Source organism: Saccopteryx leptura, chromosome 1 (assembly GCF_036850995.1).
Source record: "Saccopteryx leptura isolate mSacLep1 chromosome 1, mSacLep1_pri_phased_curated, whole genome shotgun sequence".
NCBI lineage: Eukaryota > Metazoa > Chordata > Mammalia > Chiroptera > Emballonuridae > Saccopteryx > Saccopteryx leptura.
In genome coordinates this window covers 271720858-271739737 of record NC_089503.1, presented here as the reverse complement: position 1 = coordinate 271739737, position 18880 = coordinate 271720858, and the positions used below count along the sequence as shown (strand labels likewise).

The 18880-nt window shown below is 46.2% G+C and overlaps 1 protein-coding gene across 1 annotated transcript; it reads right to left on the bottom strand.

Annotated features, from left to right (window-relative positions):
* Positions 1–9699: 9699 nt before the first annotated feature.
* LOC136383575 (keratin, type II cytoskeletal 6A) lies at positions 9700–14555 on the bottom strand. The gene is made up of 9 exons (XM_066353579.1): positions 13949–14555; positions 12800–13014; positions 12402–12462; positions 12149–12244; positions 11868–12032; positions 11250–11375; positions 10581–10801; positions 10330–10364; positions 9700–10218 (listed from the first exon to the last, which is right to left on the bottom strand). The coding sequence occupies exons 1-9, from the start codon at positions 14468–14470 to the stop codon at positions 9989–9991; spliced, it is 1671 nt and encodes a 556-aa protein (XP_066209676.1). The 5' UTR covers positions 14471–14555; the 3' UTR covers positions 9700–9988.
* Between the last annotated feature and the right edge of the window lie 4325 nt (positions 14556–18880).

Genomic DNA, 18880 nt, shown 5'->3' with positions numbered 1-18880 from the left:
GACTCATGGTCCTGTGGGAAGACCACACTGGAGACCATTAGGTAATTTTTGAGGAGGTGGTAGACATGAAAACACGACCTCCCGGCTCTGTTTGAGGCTGCTTTATCCCAGAAGTCTCCCAGGCTGGCCCCCCCTCCTAGGAGGGCCAGGGGTCCCCACCCTTTCATCCTTCCTCAAAGAACTCCAAGCAGAGGATATTTTCTTTTTCCACCTGGTAGGCTCGGCAACTGTGCCCTACCTCCCCCATCCTGTCTAACACCGAAGAGTCTACAAGGCTCCTCACTCCCCTCTTATCTGTGTCTCATCTCCTCATCTCTACCCTGGGGGAGTCAGACAAAGACATGTAAGGTCTTCTTTTATCTTGCTGACTTGCTTCTTGCAGTGGTTTTGAAGGATGACAGAGTGAAACAGGAACTGAAACGCGATCAGTCTCCCCTTGTGGATGAGGAAACCGACTGACAAGTTAAGCAGAATGATAAGTTAAGCGGAGGGACATTGCTTAGCTCATGAGAGGCAGAGCCATATTCACGAGAAACGGGAGTGCCACCAGGTACCCTTTCAGAGGCTCCCGGTGACTGATGGGCTGGCAGTCACTTCCCTGCCTGGAATGGCAGCTTGGCACTTGGGGTGGTGGTTCTCTGTTGCTTGAGCTATTTCTTCCTTGGAGCTGAGGCCAGGGGTGGGCCTCTCCTGCGTTGGGAGAGTATTTGAGAGTCTCAGTTTCCACAGGGAACGTATGAGTCATAGCTTTTGTTGATACAGACGAGAGGAGCACGCAATTCCACCTGGTGGCCGAGGCTTCCAGGTCCTAGCTGGGGTGGTGTGTGCATCTGGGGTGGGAAGAATGATTGTCTTTGTTTTTTGTATTCCTTGCATGATAATCTTTCCCCAGGAGAAGGAACACTGTTTCCTAAGCCATGCTGACTAAACCCTTAGAGCTTCTCATGAAACAAAGTGTCCAGGCCTAGGGAGTACCTTCCTGCGCATGCCTATGGGAATAGAAACGCCACAGCTTGCTCCCATCAAGCTTCCTGCGTGGAACTGGCCCCATTTGCCTTTCCTACTAGGTCATTTCTCTCATTCTCATCCCCTCTCTTGGGGGCTGTGTTTCCTGGCATTGCCGTCTCATCCTTTTTCATTCTCTCAGCCTTCCCCTCTCGTCTGGAGTGGCCTAATTCCTTCCTTCTCTCTAACTTTTCTACCTGGATTGAAGTTTTCAAAGCTAGATTGTCTCACTCACTGACTTCTGTGAGATAGATGGAAATAGCTAAGCCTTTTACCGCTCTCCCTAACTCCCTCTTTTGTGACCTTTGACTTTCATTGTGACCTTTACCCTAGTGGACGATGTCTACATGAATGCCTAGACCTGACAGCCTGTGTCACTACCCCCTTTAAACTTCGAAACTGCGAGACTATGAACACCTTCCTTCCTGCCAAGGCAGGTTTTTTGTTTTGATTTTAACCTCCCTTATAATTCTGCTTAGAACTCACCCCCAAGAAACCTTTTTAGAGACACGGTGCACAGGCGCTGACCCCTTCACACGTGCTCCCTGAGAACACCTGTGTGTGGCTGGCACATCAGTGTATTTTCCCACCTGCATTGGCGTTTCTGGTGGTCTGAGTGTTAGTTTACCTCTGAGGGCTAAGGGTGTTCATAGAGAGAATTGTGACAGAAATTGACTCGACACAAGTTATCTAATTTAAAGAAGAGCTATGCATTCCTTTCTGGTCTCCAAATCTCCCGAGTCTCTCCAACTTTGTATGGTTGGGTCTTTCTGGGAGGAGTTTTCTTGAGGTTTTTTTTGGGGGGGTGGTGGATTCAAGAGCGATTATATGTGTCCTGGTGCCCAAGGCTGGGAGTGCCAGACTCTCCGATTTCCTTGTTTTCTGCCCATCCTGCTTAAGGTGGTCTCTCCCACCCTCAGAGGGACCCTGAGGCCTTTGGCTGTAGTGGCTCTCAAGGCAACCAGGGCTGTGGAGGTGGTGGAGGAGGAGAAGGAAGCATGGAGGTATGCCGATCAAGGCCGAGGGAGTGGGGGTGCGACGAGGAGTTCTGGCTTTCAACCGGGTCAGGGCCGGAGGATGGCAGGCTGCACAAGACAAAGAGGTTAAAGAAACCCTTAGAGCAGGCTGGCCTGCTGCACAGAGCCAGGCCTCAGCCACCCTACCCTGATTCCTCAAAAGCTAGGTCCCTCCCAGACTGCCCTATTCTACTATCTTAGAGAGTCCTACCTATAGTTAATAACTTTTTATTAGCAACTGCTGTGTGCTGGGTGCTCACTGTTCTAGGCACAGGCAGTAGAGCCGTGAGGAAGGCGGACACAGTCCCTCCCTCCTGGAGCTCACCCTGGAAGTGGAAGAGCAGCGGAGGGTGTTCAGAGGCACAGTCAACCCGGGCCTCCCGGGCTGTAACTCCTCAGGGCTGAGCACAGAGAAGATAGTTCCGTTGTGGTGACACCCGAGACTCCCAACCAGAACCACTTTTCAACCTTCACTGTTCATGTCAAGGCAGCAGACTTCCTTGGTATTTGGTGTTTTTAAGGTGCCACCCAGCTTGCCTTCAGGAGTGTCAGACCCTCCACCTTACAGACCACTTTGTTCCTGCGTTCAGTGGCGATAATGCTCCCCAAAGGGACTAAATGTGCCAGTTGGTCTCAAGAAACTGCCACGATTCAAGACATAGGACATATTCTTGCACATAGACAGACCTCACCTGACTGCTCCCTTCACCACCAATATAGCCAGGCATCTCACTCAGGCCCAAATTTGATGGGCAGGTGCAGAGCCTGGTACAAGGAGACAGGCAAGCTTCAAGTCTCCTTCAGTCAATTTTAACAGCAAATTGGGGTGCTCTTTCCGTTCAGACTTGTGTTTAAGAGAAACACGATGGAACAGCCCCTCCCCTCCACAGTCAAGTCCTTCAGACACATCCAACAGGTGTACACATGCAAAACACAAACATACATATCTTAGGAACATTCACAGAACAAATAGTCCGCACACAAACATTGCTGACTGGGTACGTGAGACAGAGAAGTCAAGTGAAGGAGCAGAGTCAGTCTTTCAGACCTGAAGGAGCCCATATAGGTGAGGACACCAAGGATAAGAACATGTAGCCATTTGGTGGCCAAGGCAGAGCTCCTGATTCCTTCTGACGGCCTCATTCGCCCCAAACCTCCCTCACATCACAGACTCAGGGAGAAAACCTCCCCATGCCTGGAAGCCCAGTAGGGGCCCCTCTTGTAAGGAGACGGTGCGTACAATGCCGGCATCACCAGGGCCCTCACATTGCATCCCCACAGGAAGTGACTGAAGGGATTTAGATGAGAGGATTCCAGTACATTTTGGCCATGCACCTCTGACCACTTTAATGGCCTCATTTGTTCCCAGGATTAGAGTATTTTACCAAGTCTCTCTGGTCTGTGCTCCAGAGCTGCCATAGAGGGACACTGTTGGGACAGGAAGGTGAGGGCAAAATGGAGTGCCTCTGCAGCCCAGTGAGTGGCATGCCTGATCCTAGGATGGACGTTGTGGGTTTCAGGTGAGCTTTGCTCTCCCTGTTGGCTCCAACAGTCACATTTCAGGCACACACAAGGGGACATAGCCTCCTGAGCATGGGAGGAGGGGCTGGGGAGCTGGCTCTTGGTTTAGCATTTCTCACGGATAAATCAGAGTGAAGCCACCCAAGAATACTGAAGATGGGATTGTGTTTATCTGCTGAACGGACAACTTACATTGTCTGTAAAGCTGCATTTCTATCTGAGATGTTTCAGTAATGCATTGTTTACGGGGTTTCCACAGGCAGACGCTTCTGGATGTGGGGTTGTATTTTCCACCATCTCTCGTGGGGCAGCCAGCCTTAGATTAAGAGTCCCTGGCTCATTCTGGGCAACCTGATGCTCAGCTGACATGCAGGCACCGAGTGAGCACACACTGATGATGAGGATGGTGACAGTGACAGTGATGCTAGGAACCAGGAGTCATTAAGTTGGCAGTGATTGACTCAGTCCCTGGAGGACGGGTACCTCTTGATTGTCTGATTATAGAAGGACAAACATGCAAAAGCCAAGACACAGAGGGATGAAAAATTACAGTCTGTAACTCGTTATTATAAAAGAATTTGTTGAAGAAGGACTGAGCAGGTAACTCTTTCAGTTAGCCAGCTGTTGGTGTGTACCCAAACTGCAATTGATGTGTAGCCTTGCAGAAGGGTTCTAGGGTGCAAAACCAGGGGAATTTCTGGAATCCAATGGGATGACATTGTTTCCACTGAACAGACAAGCACCACATCTGTGGTGCAGGTCATATCTAAGTGACCAGGACACTGCTCTCATCTCCCTTTCTGGAAAGTGGCTAACATCGTGTGTGACCCTCTCAGGCAGAGATGCTCCTGGACTCTTTACATGACTCTCTTCCAGTGGATAGTGAGGATATACTCCCATGAGGCCAATAAGAGACACCAATTCCTTTAAAAGGAATGCTTCAAAGTGTTTTTCATTCGCCTCAAGCACTGGTTTATTAAGCAAGAGCTAGCCAACCTGGAGTGAACCCAGAGACTAATGAAAATGACGAATGAATTGGGAAATAGGAGGTGTGAGGAAAGGGAAAAGACATTATCGTAGGAGACCAATCTGTTTCTTTGTTGTTGTAGCAACCAGGGAATATACTTAAACCGCCACAAGAAAAATTCAATTCAGCATCAAAGGGTTTCTGTGGTCTAGTTGTAAACAGAGATATCCTCTCTCCAGAGATGGTATGAGATTTCTGTAGATTTTTTCTGGAATGATTTAAAGGGTATGATTCTGCAATGAATGAATTTTTTTTGTTTGTTTTGTTTTCCTGGAGCATTTAATGTCTCTGTGAGATAAACACCCACTCTTACTTTCTATTTTGATAAGGTTGTTTAGGCATTATGATATTTAATGGGTTTAGTTTTAAAATATGATTTTCTCACTTTTTAAAAAACTAACACCCATTTAGCCTCTCTGAAGTTGGACCTGCTGTTGGCCACCTGCTTTCAACTTTGAATACATCGCCCTTGCCTTTTGGTGTGTGTGTGTGTGTGTGTGTATTTATGGGTGTAGTTCTGGCTCTGCCAGGTGAAAGGGATTTTTTTCTAAGGGTAGGCACATGATTAAGTTGAATCAAACATGCACTTAATATGTACCTACCTTCCTTTAATTTATCTTCAATGTCCAAACCCCGCTATACCACAGAAATCTTACATTGTATTGCTGAGTGACTTTTCCAGGTTGCTGAGTGACATTGGGCATAGATGAGCAAATAATAAGGTTTGGAAGACAGTTTCTGAGACAAGGGTAACAAGGATAAAGACAGTCACATTCAATTCATGGCTCCCTCATTACTGAGGAATAAAAAAAAAGTCAGAGTAGAGAAAATAAGGCTTCAGAGACTAGTAAGGGTTCTCAGGAAGAGGAAGACAAAATAAAGCCTGGATCGAGTCCAGAGCTGGGGGAGGAGAGAGAGTAATATGCCAGCTCGGGCAAGAGCATCATCCCTCTTCCGCCCAGTGTGGGCTGGGATTCTCAAGCTCAAGGGCAACACTGCTTGGTGTTTGCCCTCAGTGTGTGAATATGGCACCAGCTGATGTCATCATCTAGCAGATGCCTCATAAGTGAGTATTCCACTCCTGTGTCTGCTCTTTGCATCCCAGGGGACTGGCATCTCCACCAGAGGCCAAGCAAAGCAAGAAAGGGTTGGAATGGTGGGGGAGGGTCAGGTAACTCCCTCCACCCACATTTGTACCTCCGTCCATGGCCAGAGGGGGAACTAACTGATGGAGCCAGAGTCTGGTTGAGACCACACCTCCCCACACTGGGGAAGAACACAGATGTTGAAAGGAGGCTAGCTGGTCCTTGGATTCTGGATCAGCCTCTTACTTGTCACTCATCATTATAACTGAGATAAAGTTCAGCAAGGTGGGTGAATACACAAATCAATAATTCTCATGTACTACCTTTCAGTATTTAAAAAATGTGACAGGAAAGAAAGGGTTCTAATTCACAACACGCATACTCTCAAGATAACTAAGGATACATAATAGCAACAATAATAACAAAATAATAAACACAAAAGTAACTAGAAAACATTAAAAAATGATTAGGAATTGCTGTATCAGAAACAAACATGGAATAGAAAAATTTAGTAATTACAGTGGTATGATCACACAAAGTGATCATTGGAACAGAAGAGAAAATGTGTGAATTCAGCATGTAACAAAAGTAATTCAATGGCGAAAATGAGGATGTTTATTTTTATGTGGAGAAAAGGACAAAAAAGAAAATAACAATTACCCAAGTTTCTAATCCTAAGTATCAATCACTATTAATATTGTGACTTATTTGATTTCACCCCTGGTTCCATATTAACAACTTTTAATAGATCACTTATATAATAAACACAATGTCCTTTAAAAAATAATCCATGGCTCAAGTTCCAGAAAAGTTGGCCAGCCAGCTGTTCCTGCTGTCTCCTGCTCTCAAGATCAATCCTGAGACATTATAGAAACATATGGAAGGCATGGATAGTAGGAATTGCCAATAACTACAAAAAAGCTTTAAGAAGCCCCAGGGACCTACTCCTAATTTAGAGCTCTCTTTCCTCCTTTTGCCAACTTGTATTATGAATTTACCTTTGCCACCCAGCTTAGGGTATCCCAAGGTTCTCTTTACCATGCCACAGTCACAGAGTTCCAGGGAAAAGCAACCTGGTCTCAACTCTCCAGGCAGAGGAGAACAGAAGCTCCATATACACACATGCTGCAAATGGCTTTTTCCAGTCTACCTGAATCATTACCAGCTAGAAGCAGCGGTCATTGGGCCTTGGACATGAGCTGCAAAGTATAGAATGGTGACAACAATTCCAGTGCCATGCGGACTTTTCCTGTGGGGAACTTTCCTGGACTCCTGCTCCCTGTGACAGCTCCTAACAGACTGAACTGGGGTTGGGTTGCATATGCAGGGATTTGGAATGGTGATGGGGCCAACTTAGACTTGGTGAACATGTTAAGGACACTACTCTTTTATGGATTCTTTCTGTATTGGCCAAGAGTTTGCTTAAAGGCTTTTAATCACTGTAAAAAAAATAGAGGACTGGATGAAGAAGATGGGGCACATATACACCATGGTATACTATTCAGCTAGGAGAAATGATGACATCAGATCACTTACAGCGGAATGGTGGAGTCTTGGTAGCATTGTGCGGGGTGAAATAAGAGAATCAGAAAAAAACAGGAACTGCAGGATTCCATACATTGGTGGAACATAAAAGCAAGACTAAGAGGCATGGACAGGAATGTGGTGGTTACGGGGGGGTGGGGGGAGGGAAGGAGGGAGAGGGGGAGGGGGAGGGGTACAGAGAGAACTGGATGGAGGGTGGCGGAGGATGATCTCTCTTCGGGTGATGGGTATGCAACAGAACTAAATGACAAGATAACCTGGAAATGTTTTCTTTGAATGTATGTACTCTGATTTATTGATGTCACCCCATTAAAATAAAAATTTATTTATAAAAAAAAAAAAGAAGAAGCCCCAGGGGAGCTCAAGGTTCTGTGAGCTGATTTGTGTGGGGGCAAGTGGGTGGCTGTAGCCTGGAGTGGAGGCCTGGGGTAGAAGGAGGGGAAGTTAGAGAAAAGGTCCTAGGTTTGGTCTTTACCTGTCAGCTATGCCTCTACAGCAGGATCCAGAGCAGCAGCCCAGCCACAGTGCCCTTGTCTGTAGCCCAATACGAGGGCAGATCTACCTCATAGGTAGAGATGCCAGATTTAGTGAATAAAAATACAAGTTCAATTTGAATTTCAGATAAACAACAAATAATTTTTAGTGCAAGTATATATATTCCGTGCAATATTTGAGACATACTTGTACTAATTAATTTTAATTGTTTATGTGAAATTCAAATTTAGGTAAGTATTCTCTATTTTGTCTGGGTGGCCCTATTCATAGGTAGTAACGTCTGCTTTGAGTATCAAGCCTGCTGCCAGTGGTTGGCCTCTGTAGAACTGAGTACTCATCTGGCCTCCACTCAAAGGTGGTGAGGGAGGCCTGTAGGCAACCTGCTGTCATGGAGCTTTTCACGTGAGAAGGGTAGCGAGAGCCTGAGCCTGGCTCACTGGGAAGTCTAACTATTAGCTTCTGGGATTTTTACAGAGTGGTAGTTTGTAAGCTCTGCTTCCAACATGCCTTTGACCTCAAACCTTGTAGCTATAGAATAGAAGGGTAGAGAGGTCACTAATCCTCAAAAGTCTCTCCCAGATCCAAATCTCTGCCTAGCAACCAGCTCAGCAGCAAGATGCTTGCCAACTTGCAGACAACCATGGAATAAGACTAGACGGCAACCTGACTCATGACCTAAGGCACAGGATCTCTGCCAAGGGCTTCAAATGATCAAAATGTTATTATAATTGAGTGGATTATTGTTGTTCTTATGGACATTTACTTTGCCTTTTTAGTTTTTTGCATATAGACAAGACTGGGTATAAAATATCTGATTAGCCAAATTCTAGAATAAACTTGTATAAACATGACCTGAAAAATAGTCCATTTCTGTCTAAAAGACAAAATATAATGCTGACACTGATAAAAGGAAGTTTTGAATGAGCCTCCAAAATCAAATTTTGCTTGTCAAATTGTGCATACATTCTTACACTGACAATGGTTTTCAGATATCTGATCATAAAAAGAGATTGTCCTCAGCCAGAACCACCTTCGTGTGTGTGTCATCTGTCCACTTGGGCCACTTCAGAACAAAGTTTCTAACCCACACTTTTGGAAGTTTTATTAATTTATTTTATTGACTTTTTTGACAGCTTTATTTTGTTCAAAGGTATGGAGATATAATGAATGGGCAGTCAAATTCACTGTTTTTAGGTGTACAGTTCAATAAATTTTAATGAGCATTTGTCAAAATAAGTTCCCCAGTGAAATCCAGCTGTTTTTAGCTGCAAGGAAATCCATTCTGACTCATTCAGCACTATGGGGCTCTACTAATTTAGTCACTACAACCTGGGGATATTCCTTTTCTGGATCAAATGGTTCGCTGCATCTCAGCTGTTATATTAGATCAACAACTTTGTGGCAAAAGTCTCAGAGACCAGGGTGGGGACTAAGCCACCAAATAATGGAGCTGGAGAAACAAAATCCCTGTTATGAGATTATGCTGATTTAGGTTCCAGGACACTGGCTTTTCTTTTCTTTTTTAAAGACTTCATTTAGAGAAGGAGCCTTGAGTGGCAGAGGGCTGAAGAGTTGTTGGTAGTCATCCGACCGCAGGATAACTGAGCATCACATAATGCTGACTGACAGAGTTGGGTATGAAGCAGGGTAAGTTATCAGTGGTGCCTGAGAGATGGTTTTCCAAAGATGAGCATCATTGTGCAGGATGAGAAAGTTTCAGAACGAATACTTAATCAGCAATACAGACCAACACAGGATCTTTGTATTAGAAATATGCTTTATTGAACACAACAACAACAAGATAAAGAATGGAGAAAAACATTGCAGGGCTATGATTCAGAACAGGGGAGTGTTGTGTAAATGGCATCTGGGGACACTGACGAGAAGATATTTGTCTTATGGGCAACTCCTGAGAGGAGTTATAATGAGCAGGACATCAGACCTCAAAGGGAAGACTCCCCAATCTGCAGATGATATAGATCAAGTTTCCATTTTCGGAGTGGCATTGGTCATTTTCATCCCCAAATTAGGGCAGAATGATGTAACTGATAGTGATATGGGAACATAAAAGAGATGTCTACATGTCTGCACAACACTGATTGTTGACCTCCCCAAGGTGAGTGATGAGAGCTCAGACCCAGCAGATATAGAAAGAGGAAATAAGGACGAGGCAACTCCAGCTTCACCCAGGGCCAAGAGAAATCTGAGGCAGGAGAGAAGAAGCAACCTAAAAGAGGCCATGCAGCTAGACAGGAGGCCTGAGACAATGTGGGACCAAGAGTCAACAGGGGACTTCAGTGCTTGTAGCTCTTCCTGCTGGAGGTTGAGGTGGTTGTGTATTTGATGGTGGAACTGGTGCCCCCAGAGCTGAGGCCACCGGCCAAGCCTCTGCCACTGCCAGAACTGAAGCCTCCTCCAAGGCCACTGCTGCCATACGAATAGCTGCTGCCTCCACCCAGTCCGAAGCCGCTGCCCGCACCGCTGCCGCTACCATAACCACCGGAGACGGTGGACTGCACCACAGCTGGGGAGGGGAGGGGGACAAGGACACACAGATATGATGAGCGCGTTCTGCCAGCCTGAGTCCAGTCAGAAGATCTCAGGGCAAGGGAGGGAGGTCAGCAAAGATACTTACAGATGTTGACAGGTCCAACGCCTTCCCCGTTCAGCCTAGGAGGGAGGAAACATAGGGACCATGAGACCTCAGAGAGCCACTATTGGACCAGTGAGGGAGCCTCCATGTGAGGACAACCCATGGGTAAACTGCCTTCTCAATGGATCTCTGAGAATAGCAACTCTGGCCACCCCCAGAGTGCTTTAACTTGTGTTCATGTTGGGACATCAGGGAGAGCACCCAGATGACTGAGGCGGTTGTGAGTTACCCACCTGCACTCCTCGCCCTCCAGCAGCTTCCTGTAGGTGGCGATCTCCACGTCCAGGGCCAGCTTGACGTTCATCAGCTCCTGGTACTCCTTCAGGAGCCGGGCCATGTCCTGCTTGGCCTTCTGCAGGGCGTCCTCCAGCTCGGTCAGCTTAGTCTTGGCGTCCTTCAGGGCCAGCTCCCCACGCTGCTCAGCATCAGCGATGGCAGCCTGCAAGTTGGCGCACTGTGGGGGGGATAGGTGGAATGAATTTGTAATTTAGATCTCCAGAGCAGCTAACCCTAATTCTTCTTTCTCAGTGAGGAAGAGATTCAGAGTCTAGATTGCATGGAAAAGGAGTTCAGACCCTCTTTGTCCAGTCTCTGTCCATTCTGCAAACCATGTCTAGTTTCTGAGTCAGCTGAGAGAGCCCGTGCCCCTCTGTTTTCTACCCTGCATAAGGCTGTAGATTGGCAGCCCCAACAGCGGAAGCTGGTTCACCTGTTTGAATCCTGCCTTTGGGCTGGGAACCATCTCCCTTACTGTGGGAACTCACTACAGGTGAAAACTGCATGGTCTCTCTCCCTGTTCTTTTTCCAATCCCCAGGACTTTCACAAAGGATAGCCACATTTGTGATGGCCACAGGGTGGCCTAGCAAGGAAACGATGCTCTCCTTCATAATCCAGACCATACCTGTTTCTTGACATGGTCGATCTCAGATCTCAGCCTCTGGATCATGCGGTTGATCTCAGCGATCTCCTGTTTGGTGTTGCGAAGGTCGTCCCCATGTCTGCCAGCTGTGACCTGCAGCTCCTCGTACTGTAGTCCAGAGTGGAGAAAGTGATGTATACGGGCTTCCACAGGTGAACGGGAACTGTTACACTGAATCAGGCTCTTAATAATTAAGGCTAACGGCTTCTCCAGAAGACATTTTAGGAAATGCTGATGTTACCAGGTCATTGGATACTATACCCTGATGTCAGACCAACCTTGTTATGAGAGCACTGACTTTCTAGTTCTCTTCAGAACCAGCAATGTCCTGTTCTGGTTTTCTAGAATAGCATTATGGTGAGGCTAAAGAAAAGATCACTAAGTCCTTATCCACTTTAGCTTTCCTCTTGCTTAGGTTTCTTTGACTTACTAGAATTGTACATAAATCTCTAAGTATCTACTCTATCAGTGCAGGGTACACAGTCTGTGAGAGAACACCAGCTTCCTAGAATTGCATTTTCCCACTGAAGTCTGGTGGCTTTGCTGCTGTTTTGGGAGCGGGCACAGGGATTTCTCAGCAGCTGTCCACTCACTGCTCACCTTGGTCTGGTACCAGGACTCAGCCTCAGCCCGGCTCCTTTGAGCGATGTCCTCATATTGGGCTTTCACCTCAGCGATGATGCTGTTCAGGTCTAGGTCACGGTTGTTGTCCATCGACAGGACCACAGAAGTGTCTGAGATGTGGGTTTGCATCTGAGCCAGTTCCTGCAGAACAGAAGATCATCAGATCATTTTCTCTTGTGACGTTTACAGACTTCCCACCCCGCAATCTTCCATCCTTTTGCGGAGCCTCATTAGAGTAAGTAAGAGGAGATGCTTACTGCGTCATAGAAGGCTCTCGTGAAGTTGATTTCATCCATGAGACCATCTACCTTGGCCTGTAGTTCAACCTTATTCATGTAGGCAGCATCCACATCCTGGAGAATAAGCCAACCACATGGAGTCAGCCAAGCCCTCCTTCCCCATCTGCCCATCTTTTAGCCTCCCCACCTGTTCTTCTCTCAGATGTGAGCCGGGTTCCAGAGACCTCTCCTTCTGCAAAGAAACAGGAACCCCTCATCTTAATCAGCTCACCTTCTTCAGGGTCACAAATTCATTCTCTGCTGTGGTGCGCTTATTGATTTCATCTTCATATCTAGAATGAGAAAGACATAGATGTAACTGAGTCCGTGGTGAAGATACAGAAAAGGCAGCCTGGAGTCAGAACTTCCCATGATGCATCTATCCAAATGGAAGCTTCTTGCCCATGAGCCTGAGAGAAGTTTTTGTGTCCTAAAGTGTTTCTTGTTTTGCTTTCCCTATCCACTTATCTGGCCTTTTTGTCTGGGGGTTTGTTTTTAGGTAACATTTGCAGATTTCATTTTCGTGGACATGTGTTGCTACCAAACCATGCTCACATCTGTACCTGGACACTCACTAGGTTTCACGTACATGCTTCAGAAAACTGAGCCTATTTCTCTCCTTTAACTCACTTGCTCTTGAAGTCCTCCACCATGTCCTGCATGCCCCTGAGCTCCGAGTCCAGGCGGCCTCTCTCCCCAACGATACTGTCCAGCTGTCTCCTGAGGTTGTTGATGAACTGCTCGAACAAAGGCTCCAGGTTCTGCCTCACGGTCTTGGTGCCCTGCTCCTGCAGCAGGGTCCACTTGGTGTCCAGGACCTTGTTCTGCTGCTCCAGGAAGCGCACCTACAGGAATGCAAGGTGGTTATTTGCCAGGTGAAGGAAAGAGAAAAGTGATTTGAGCTGTTGGGTGCTGGAGAATGGCTGAGTGGTCACCACGGTTATGGGCTACTATAGAACAGGTGCAGAAGTTCATGCTGACAGTCCTGCTCTACCAAACTGCTTTCTTCACGCAGAAAGATCTCATCAGTGACATTTTCTCATGGACCTTGAGGTGATCTCACCCTCTAAGTTATGAAGCCTGTCAGTGACTTTCAACATTGCTTCTTTTGCTTTTGAGAAGTTCAATGACATATCTAGTTCAAAACAGTATTTTCCTGATACATTGCACAAAAAATTTTTTTAATAGTACCTTGGTTAAAGGACTATTAAATGTTTAGAATCTGATGATTAAATTCCAATCTATTATTGCTTTCTAATCTAACGGTCCATTCAGTGCACAAATCTTTTTTAAAAACAAACTCCATCAATGGTCATTACCCAGTTCTACAAATTTAGTATTTCAATGGCTATGTAGGTGTTTCTGAGTCTTTTATTTTAATCCAGGCAGAAGTATTTTTATTTTCCCTTTTCTGTCACTCTTTTTTCTCTTGCCCAGAGCCCTAGAACAGTTTTCCGCTAGAATTTTATTGCTAATGTTTTAGGTTCAGATTATAAAGTTGACTCATTCCAGTTTCTAACTGCTTTTTCTTTGTCCCACGGTTGTCAAAAGCTGAGAATTTTTCTAGATAGGAATCAGAGACATCTAAGAGCTTTAGAAGTTCTGAATGATTTGATCTCCTTCTGCCTGTGGTCAACATGGAGCTAATTTGGCATCCCAGGAAAGAGCTAGTCTGAGTCCTCCATCCCTCTCCCTTATTCTCCCCCTGGCAGGACAGTTGTTGGTCCTGTAGCTCGGGGACTCTGATTCTCCACTGCAGGGCAGTGCTTCCCAGCTCACCTTGTCGATGAAGGAGGCGAACTTGTTGTTGAGGGTCTTGATCTGCTCCCGCTCCTCAGTTCTCACCCGCTGGATGGTGGGGTCGATTTGCAGGTTCAGAGGGGTGAGGAGACTCTGGTTGACTGTGACCTCTTGGATGCCTCCAGGGGGACAGACAGGGAAGCCAGCAAGACCAGCTCCACCACCAAACCCAAAGCCACTACCAGCTGCACCACCAAAACCAAATCCGCTCCCGGCTCCACCTCCAAAGCCAAAGCTGCCTCCAACTCTGCCACCATATCCGCCACCGACGGCACAGCTGCCGCCTCCAATGGAGATCCTCTTGGAGCCTCCCAGGTTATAGAGGCTGCGGCTGCCAAAGCCAGCTCCTCCACACATTCCACCAAGGCCGCCACTGCCTCTGGAGCGGGACACAGAGACACTGCTGAACCCAGAGCGGCTGACCCCGGGTCCTCTGGCTGAGCCGGCACTGAAGCCACGGTGGCTGGTGCTTTGGGTCCTCACGGTGGATTTGCTAGACATGGTTCTTGAAGATGAGAAGGCTGAAGAAAGCGTGAGAGGCTGGAGAGCAGAGCTGAAAGGAAAGTCTGTGTGTGATGAGAGTCCCAGCAACAGTTTATATATGGTGAAAATGGGCTGGGCTCAGTCCTGGAAGGTGAGCTTGCAGATTGGAAGGGTTGGGCCTTACAAATAGTGAGGTCACCTCCAGCATCTAGAAAGGTATGGAATATAAAGATTGCATTTTTTGGTTTCCTTGATTCATGGAGAAATTCTCTTGCCTTCCAGCCTTGACTTGATCCCTACACAATAAGGTTGAATGTAAATTCACTGAAGTCATGAGTTAGTCATGTTCTCAAACAAAGAAGACAAGGCAGTGATCTATGATAATTGTCTTTTCCTTCTGCTTACTCAGACACACCTCTGTGTGTCCCCTTCCCACACAGGTTTTCTCCTACACCAGCACCACCCTTCCCATCAGGATGGGACCGTGTGTGAGGGAGTACTGGCGTCTGCTCATGCCCTGAGCAGGAAGTGTCCTGCAGTGTTCTTCCCACCGTGTTCGAACCTGCCCTTCTGGAGCTCCTGGGTGTCGTTTCTGGTGACTTGGCCATGGTAATAGGGGCTATGAGCTTTTCTTGAAAGGCAAGAAGAACAAAATAACTAAGGTTTTACAGTACAAGGTCAACAATTACTCTCTGTCCTGTCCGATAAGGTGCTCAATGGGTAGTTTTCTGAGAGGACATCACCCGAGGCCAGTCTGCTTAGAGCCCTGACTGCTGCCCTGGCTTCTCTCCATGCCTGTGCCTCCCTCCTCAAGGTGTGCTTTTCTAGCGAGCTGATGAGCATATCAATTTTTCTTTCCACTTAGCATTCATAGACCCTATTTCTTGACTGCTTTGGAATGTTCACTTAGAGATTAACTTAAAGAATCTAAAATAAATAGGACAAAAATCAATAAGTTATTCACGGAATTTTTATTTCAACAGATTTGGAGATCTCTTACACCTCAAGAATCAGGTATCTTAATGGGTGTCTAGACAAAGTTAGGGCATTTAAAAGCAGTGAATCATAAAAATGTGCCCTTACAAGTGTGGTGATATCACAAGTAAATTCCAACTGTGTATTTCTTTTCTCAGTGCTTGGTATGGTAAATTCCTACACACTTTCTTAGAAAAGATAAAGGCTGTCAAATGACGGTGGCTCTTGATTCAGAGGGGAATGAGGTTCATTTTTTTTTTTTCAGTCCAGACATTAGGGCTGAGTGCAAAGAGCATTGGGAGCAAGTGCAGGCGTGTTGTTCTATGAGAACATCTGGTTAAATGGACAACCAGGCAAAGAAAGATAAGCACCACATTGGGATGATCCGAGGAAAGCTCCTGGTACTGTTTTATAAGCAGACTCACCTCTTCATTGTTTTGAGGGATTGTATGTAGGAGGGCAGGGCATTCCCTGCCCAAAGGAGATGCTAATTCAGTGTCTGGCTGGGAACAGACACTGGAAACAGTTCCCCTCCCCTGACCCTGGTTGCACAATGTTTGACCAAGAAATGTGCTGTCACCAAGTTCTGGGAAAGAAGCGTTCCTTCTCACGGCATTGTGTTGTGATCCATACTACTTATTTTGGGGACAGAGGCTTTAATCTAGGCACAGATGATGTCAGGAAAGGTTGGAGTTGTTGTCAAGTCGGGTGGGAGCGGCATGCATTTGCCCAGTGTCTTATGTTCATGTCAAAGTCCCTGGTTGTTTTCACACTGTGATGGCAGAGTTGCGTAGTTGTAACAGAGTGTATGACTCACAAAGACTAAGACATTTATTATTTGGCCCTGTCAAGAAAAGCCTGCCAACTCCTGGTTAAGAGCATGGGCTTTGGAGACACAGTCCTCAGGCTCCCTGTGTTTGTATGCAGGTTATTCATTTTTACAGATTTCAACTGGGGGTGAAAATAGTACCTACCTCTCAGTGTTGTGAGGATTACAGGCAACGATTAATGTAAAAGCCTTAGCAGTTTCTGCACATAAGCTCTCAGTGAAGGTGAGCTAATATCATTATTGTGATGGAAATATGAAAAAGCTTGCTGTATACAGGTACCCACCAGAGACTTCAAGAACTAGAACACAAATGCAGCTTATGTGTGTCTGTGTGTAACGTGTGAGGTGGTGGTGAAAGGAAATGAAAGCAACAGTAGTAAGGACGTGGAAGCTACACACAGGCAGATGCTTGGGCAACACCTCGTCCAAGTTGCTGGAAGATAACGGTGGTTGGCAATCGGAAGGAGGGTCAGAGTCCTTGGTGGGAGCCCAGCGGGCTGTTCCTTTCCCTCTCTGGAGCCAGGCTGCCCTGCACCATCCTCCGCTGGGTCCTCGTCTGTCCTCTGGGCTGTGCACACAGAGACGGGCTGCCATCAACCAGCACAGGTAACCAGATCAGTTTCTCCTTTAGTATTGATTTTATTTATTTCTGGGGTGAGAGGTGGACTCATCTCTGAATGAACTATATAATCTAATTGCAGCAGGAACCTCACATTCAACCATTTAGCCTATCAGAGAATGACTTAACTTCAACATATTATCTAATCCCAAGATTGGCATGCATATCAGGCAGCACCAGCAATGCACAAGTGTCACATTCAGTGTCCTGACACAAGTATTTCTCTTACTGGTTGACTAATAAGACATTCTCTAATATTAATATTATATATAATATATTATATATAAGGATATACCTCCCCCCCCCCAAATTTCCAATACTACCTACCAGGGAATGATGCCCTGGGAACCAATCCCTGTGACCCTGACCATGAGTGAAGTCAGTTGAGAGGGCTCAGGAGGCATGATGAGGCATCCGTGGCAGATCCAGTCCTGATTACACTCTTTCCTAGTCTTGTCAACCTTGAAAAGTCAACTTTGTACTTGATTCATTTGCCCTTGATTTTCTGTATCTTTCTTTGGGTGTGGGGAGATGCTCCGTGTTTCCTAATTCACTTTTAGACTGCTCCCATGAGCTAAGCTGAACTTTTTTCCTCCTTTAGAGTCCAGTCCTCTGCTTTGACATTCAGGAGTGGGCTGTGTTCATAGGTGGTTGGGACACACTGAATGGTTAGAGAATTGACTTTTCAAATGAAATCTTGCAGTGACCCTGAATCATGTTCCATGGCGGAGCTCAGGAGACTAATATTTTCCCAGAAGAAGAGGATAGGAAGGCCAGGCCTTCATAATAAGATTAGAGCAAAGAGTGATAGTTCATGCAACTATGTGAGAGAAACTGCAGCAAGCAGTGAGTAACTCCAGGGACAGCTGGCCTCCTCCCAGCAGGTTGCTGAATGCAGCTTCTCTTCCAGGAGAACCTCCTTGCAGCCTGGTGCTGCTTCTGATTGCCAGGGAATGAGGAAGGTTTGGTCTAAGGCCCAGGGCTTAATCCAAACTGCATTTGTTCCAGCATGGCAGAAGGTGAGAGGAAACCGCTGACGCTTGAGCTCATGGAAAATCTACCTCAAGAGGATTTGCCTTGTCTTTCTGCCTTCCTGGGTGGAGCTGGCCGATAAGCATGAGGGATATAGGCTTTTGTCATCACCTGTCAAAAGCTTAAGACTAAAGTGCCTACTGCTGCAAGCTCCAGCACAGGATGCTGCTGCTCAGAGGGAATCCCACAGACCCAGTCCCGCCCCTACGGGCCACCCACTGAAAAGGAAACTGCAGCCATGTGTTTATAAAGAACACGCAGTAGCACCAAAGTTGGAGTAAAAGGGCAGCCTTCTATGAAAAAGTAGTGATTCAGAAAGTATTGAAACTTTTAAAATTGCTTTACTTAGTAACTAGGCTGTTTGAGAACATGTAGTATGCACTAAACTGCAGCATTTCCCTGTATGTCTCACATGGGCCACCTATTATTTTTTTTTTTCACAGAAAACAGTGACAGGATTGCACCTCTGGACATGATACCTGAATGGCTTTGTCTATAGTTGCGGGAAGTTTCTGACAACTCTATTTTCAATTAGGATGGGCTCTACTTAAGGTCAATCATAGGGTCTAGAGGTCTTTGAAAGAACACCTTCCACAGAGCTCAATGAATGCTCAGTTCAAGCATTGACCTGCCTCTGGGACTACAGTCCCAAATCCCCAGATATCACTCCAGGTGCCTTCTGGGAGGGATAAGTCAAGAACCTCATATTTGTCCAACTCCCTCCTCATAACCTGGAGGAGATGAGGAAGCGTTGTGGCTACCATTTCAACCATCACCAACGATATGCAACAGAGAGTCTGGGAAGAATTGAGGTACAACTATTAACCTACAGGATTGAAGCATGTCATGTGTCTTAAAAGACACAAATTGAGCATTTATATGACTGTGAAAAAAAAACTGATTTCAATTGATTTTGTTACATGTTCCTATAAAACCTATTTCCTGAGTAATACATTTTTTAAATTGTTCATTT

Bases quoted from the DNA above. Each gene is read 5' to 3' on its own strand.
- LOC136383575 (XM_066353579.1), bottom strand. From the start codon at position 14,470: ATGTCTAGCAAATCCACCGTGAGGACCCAAAGCACCAGCCACCGTGGC. The intron at 12,245-12,401 runs GTGAGCTGATTA...CTTATTCTCCAG, and splicing joins AATTTGTGACCCTGAAGAAG to GATGTGGATGCTGCCTACAT. The intron at 12,033-12,148 runs GTAAGCATCTCC...TCTGTTCTGCAG, and splicing joins CGAGAGCCTTCTATGACGCA to GAACTGGCTCAGATGCAAAC.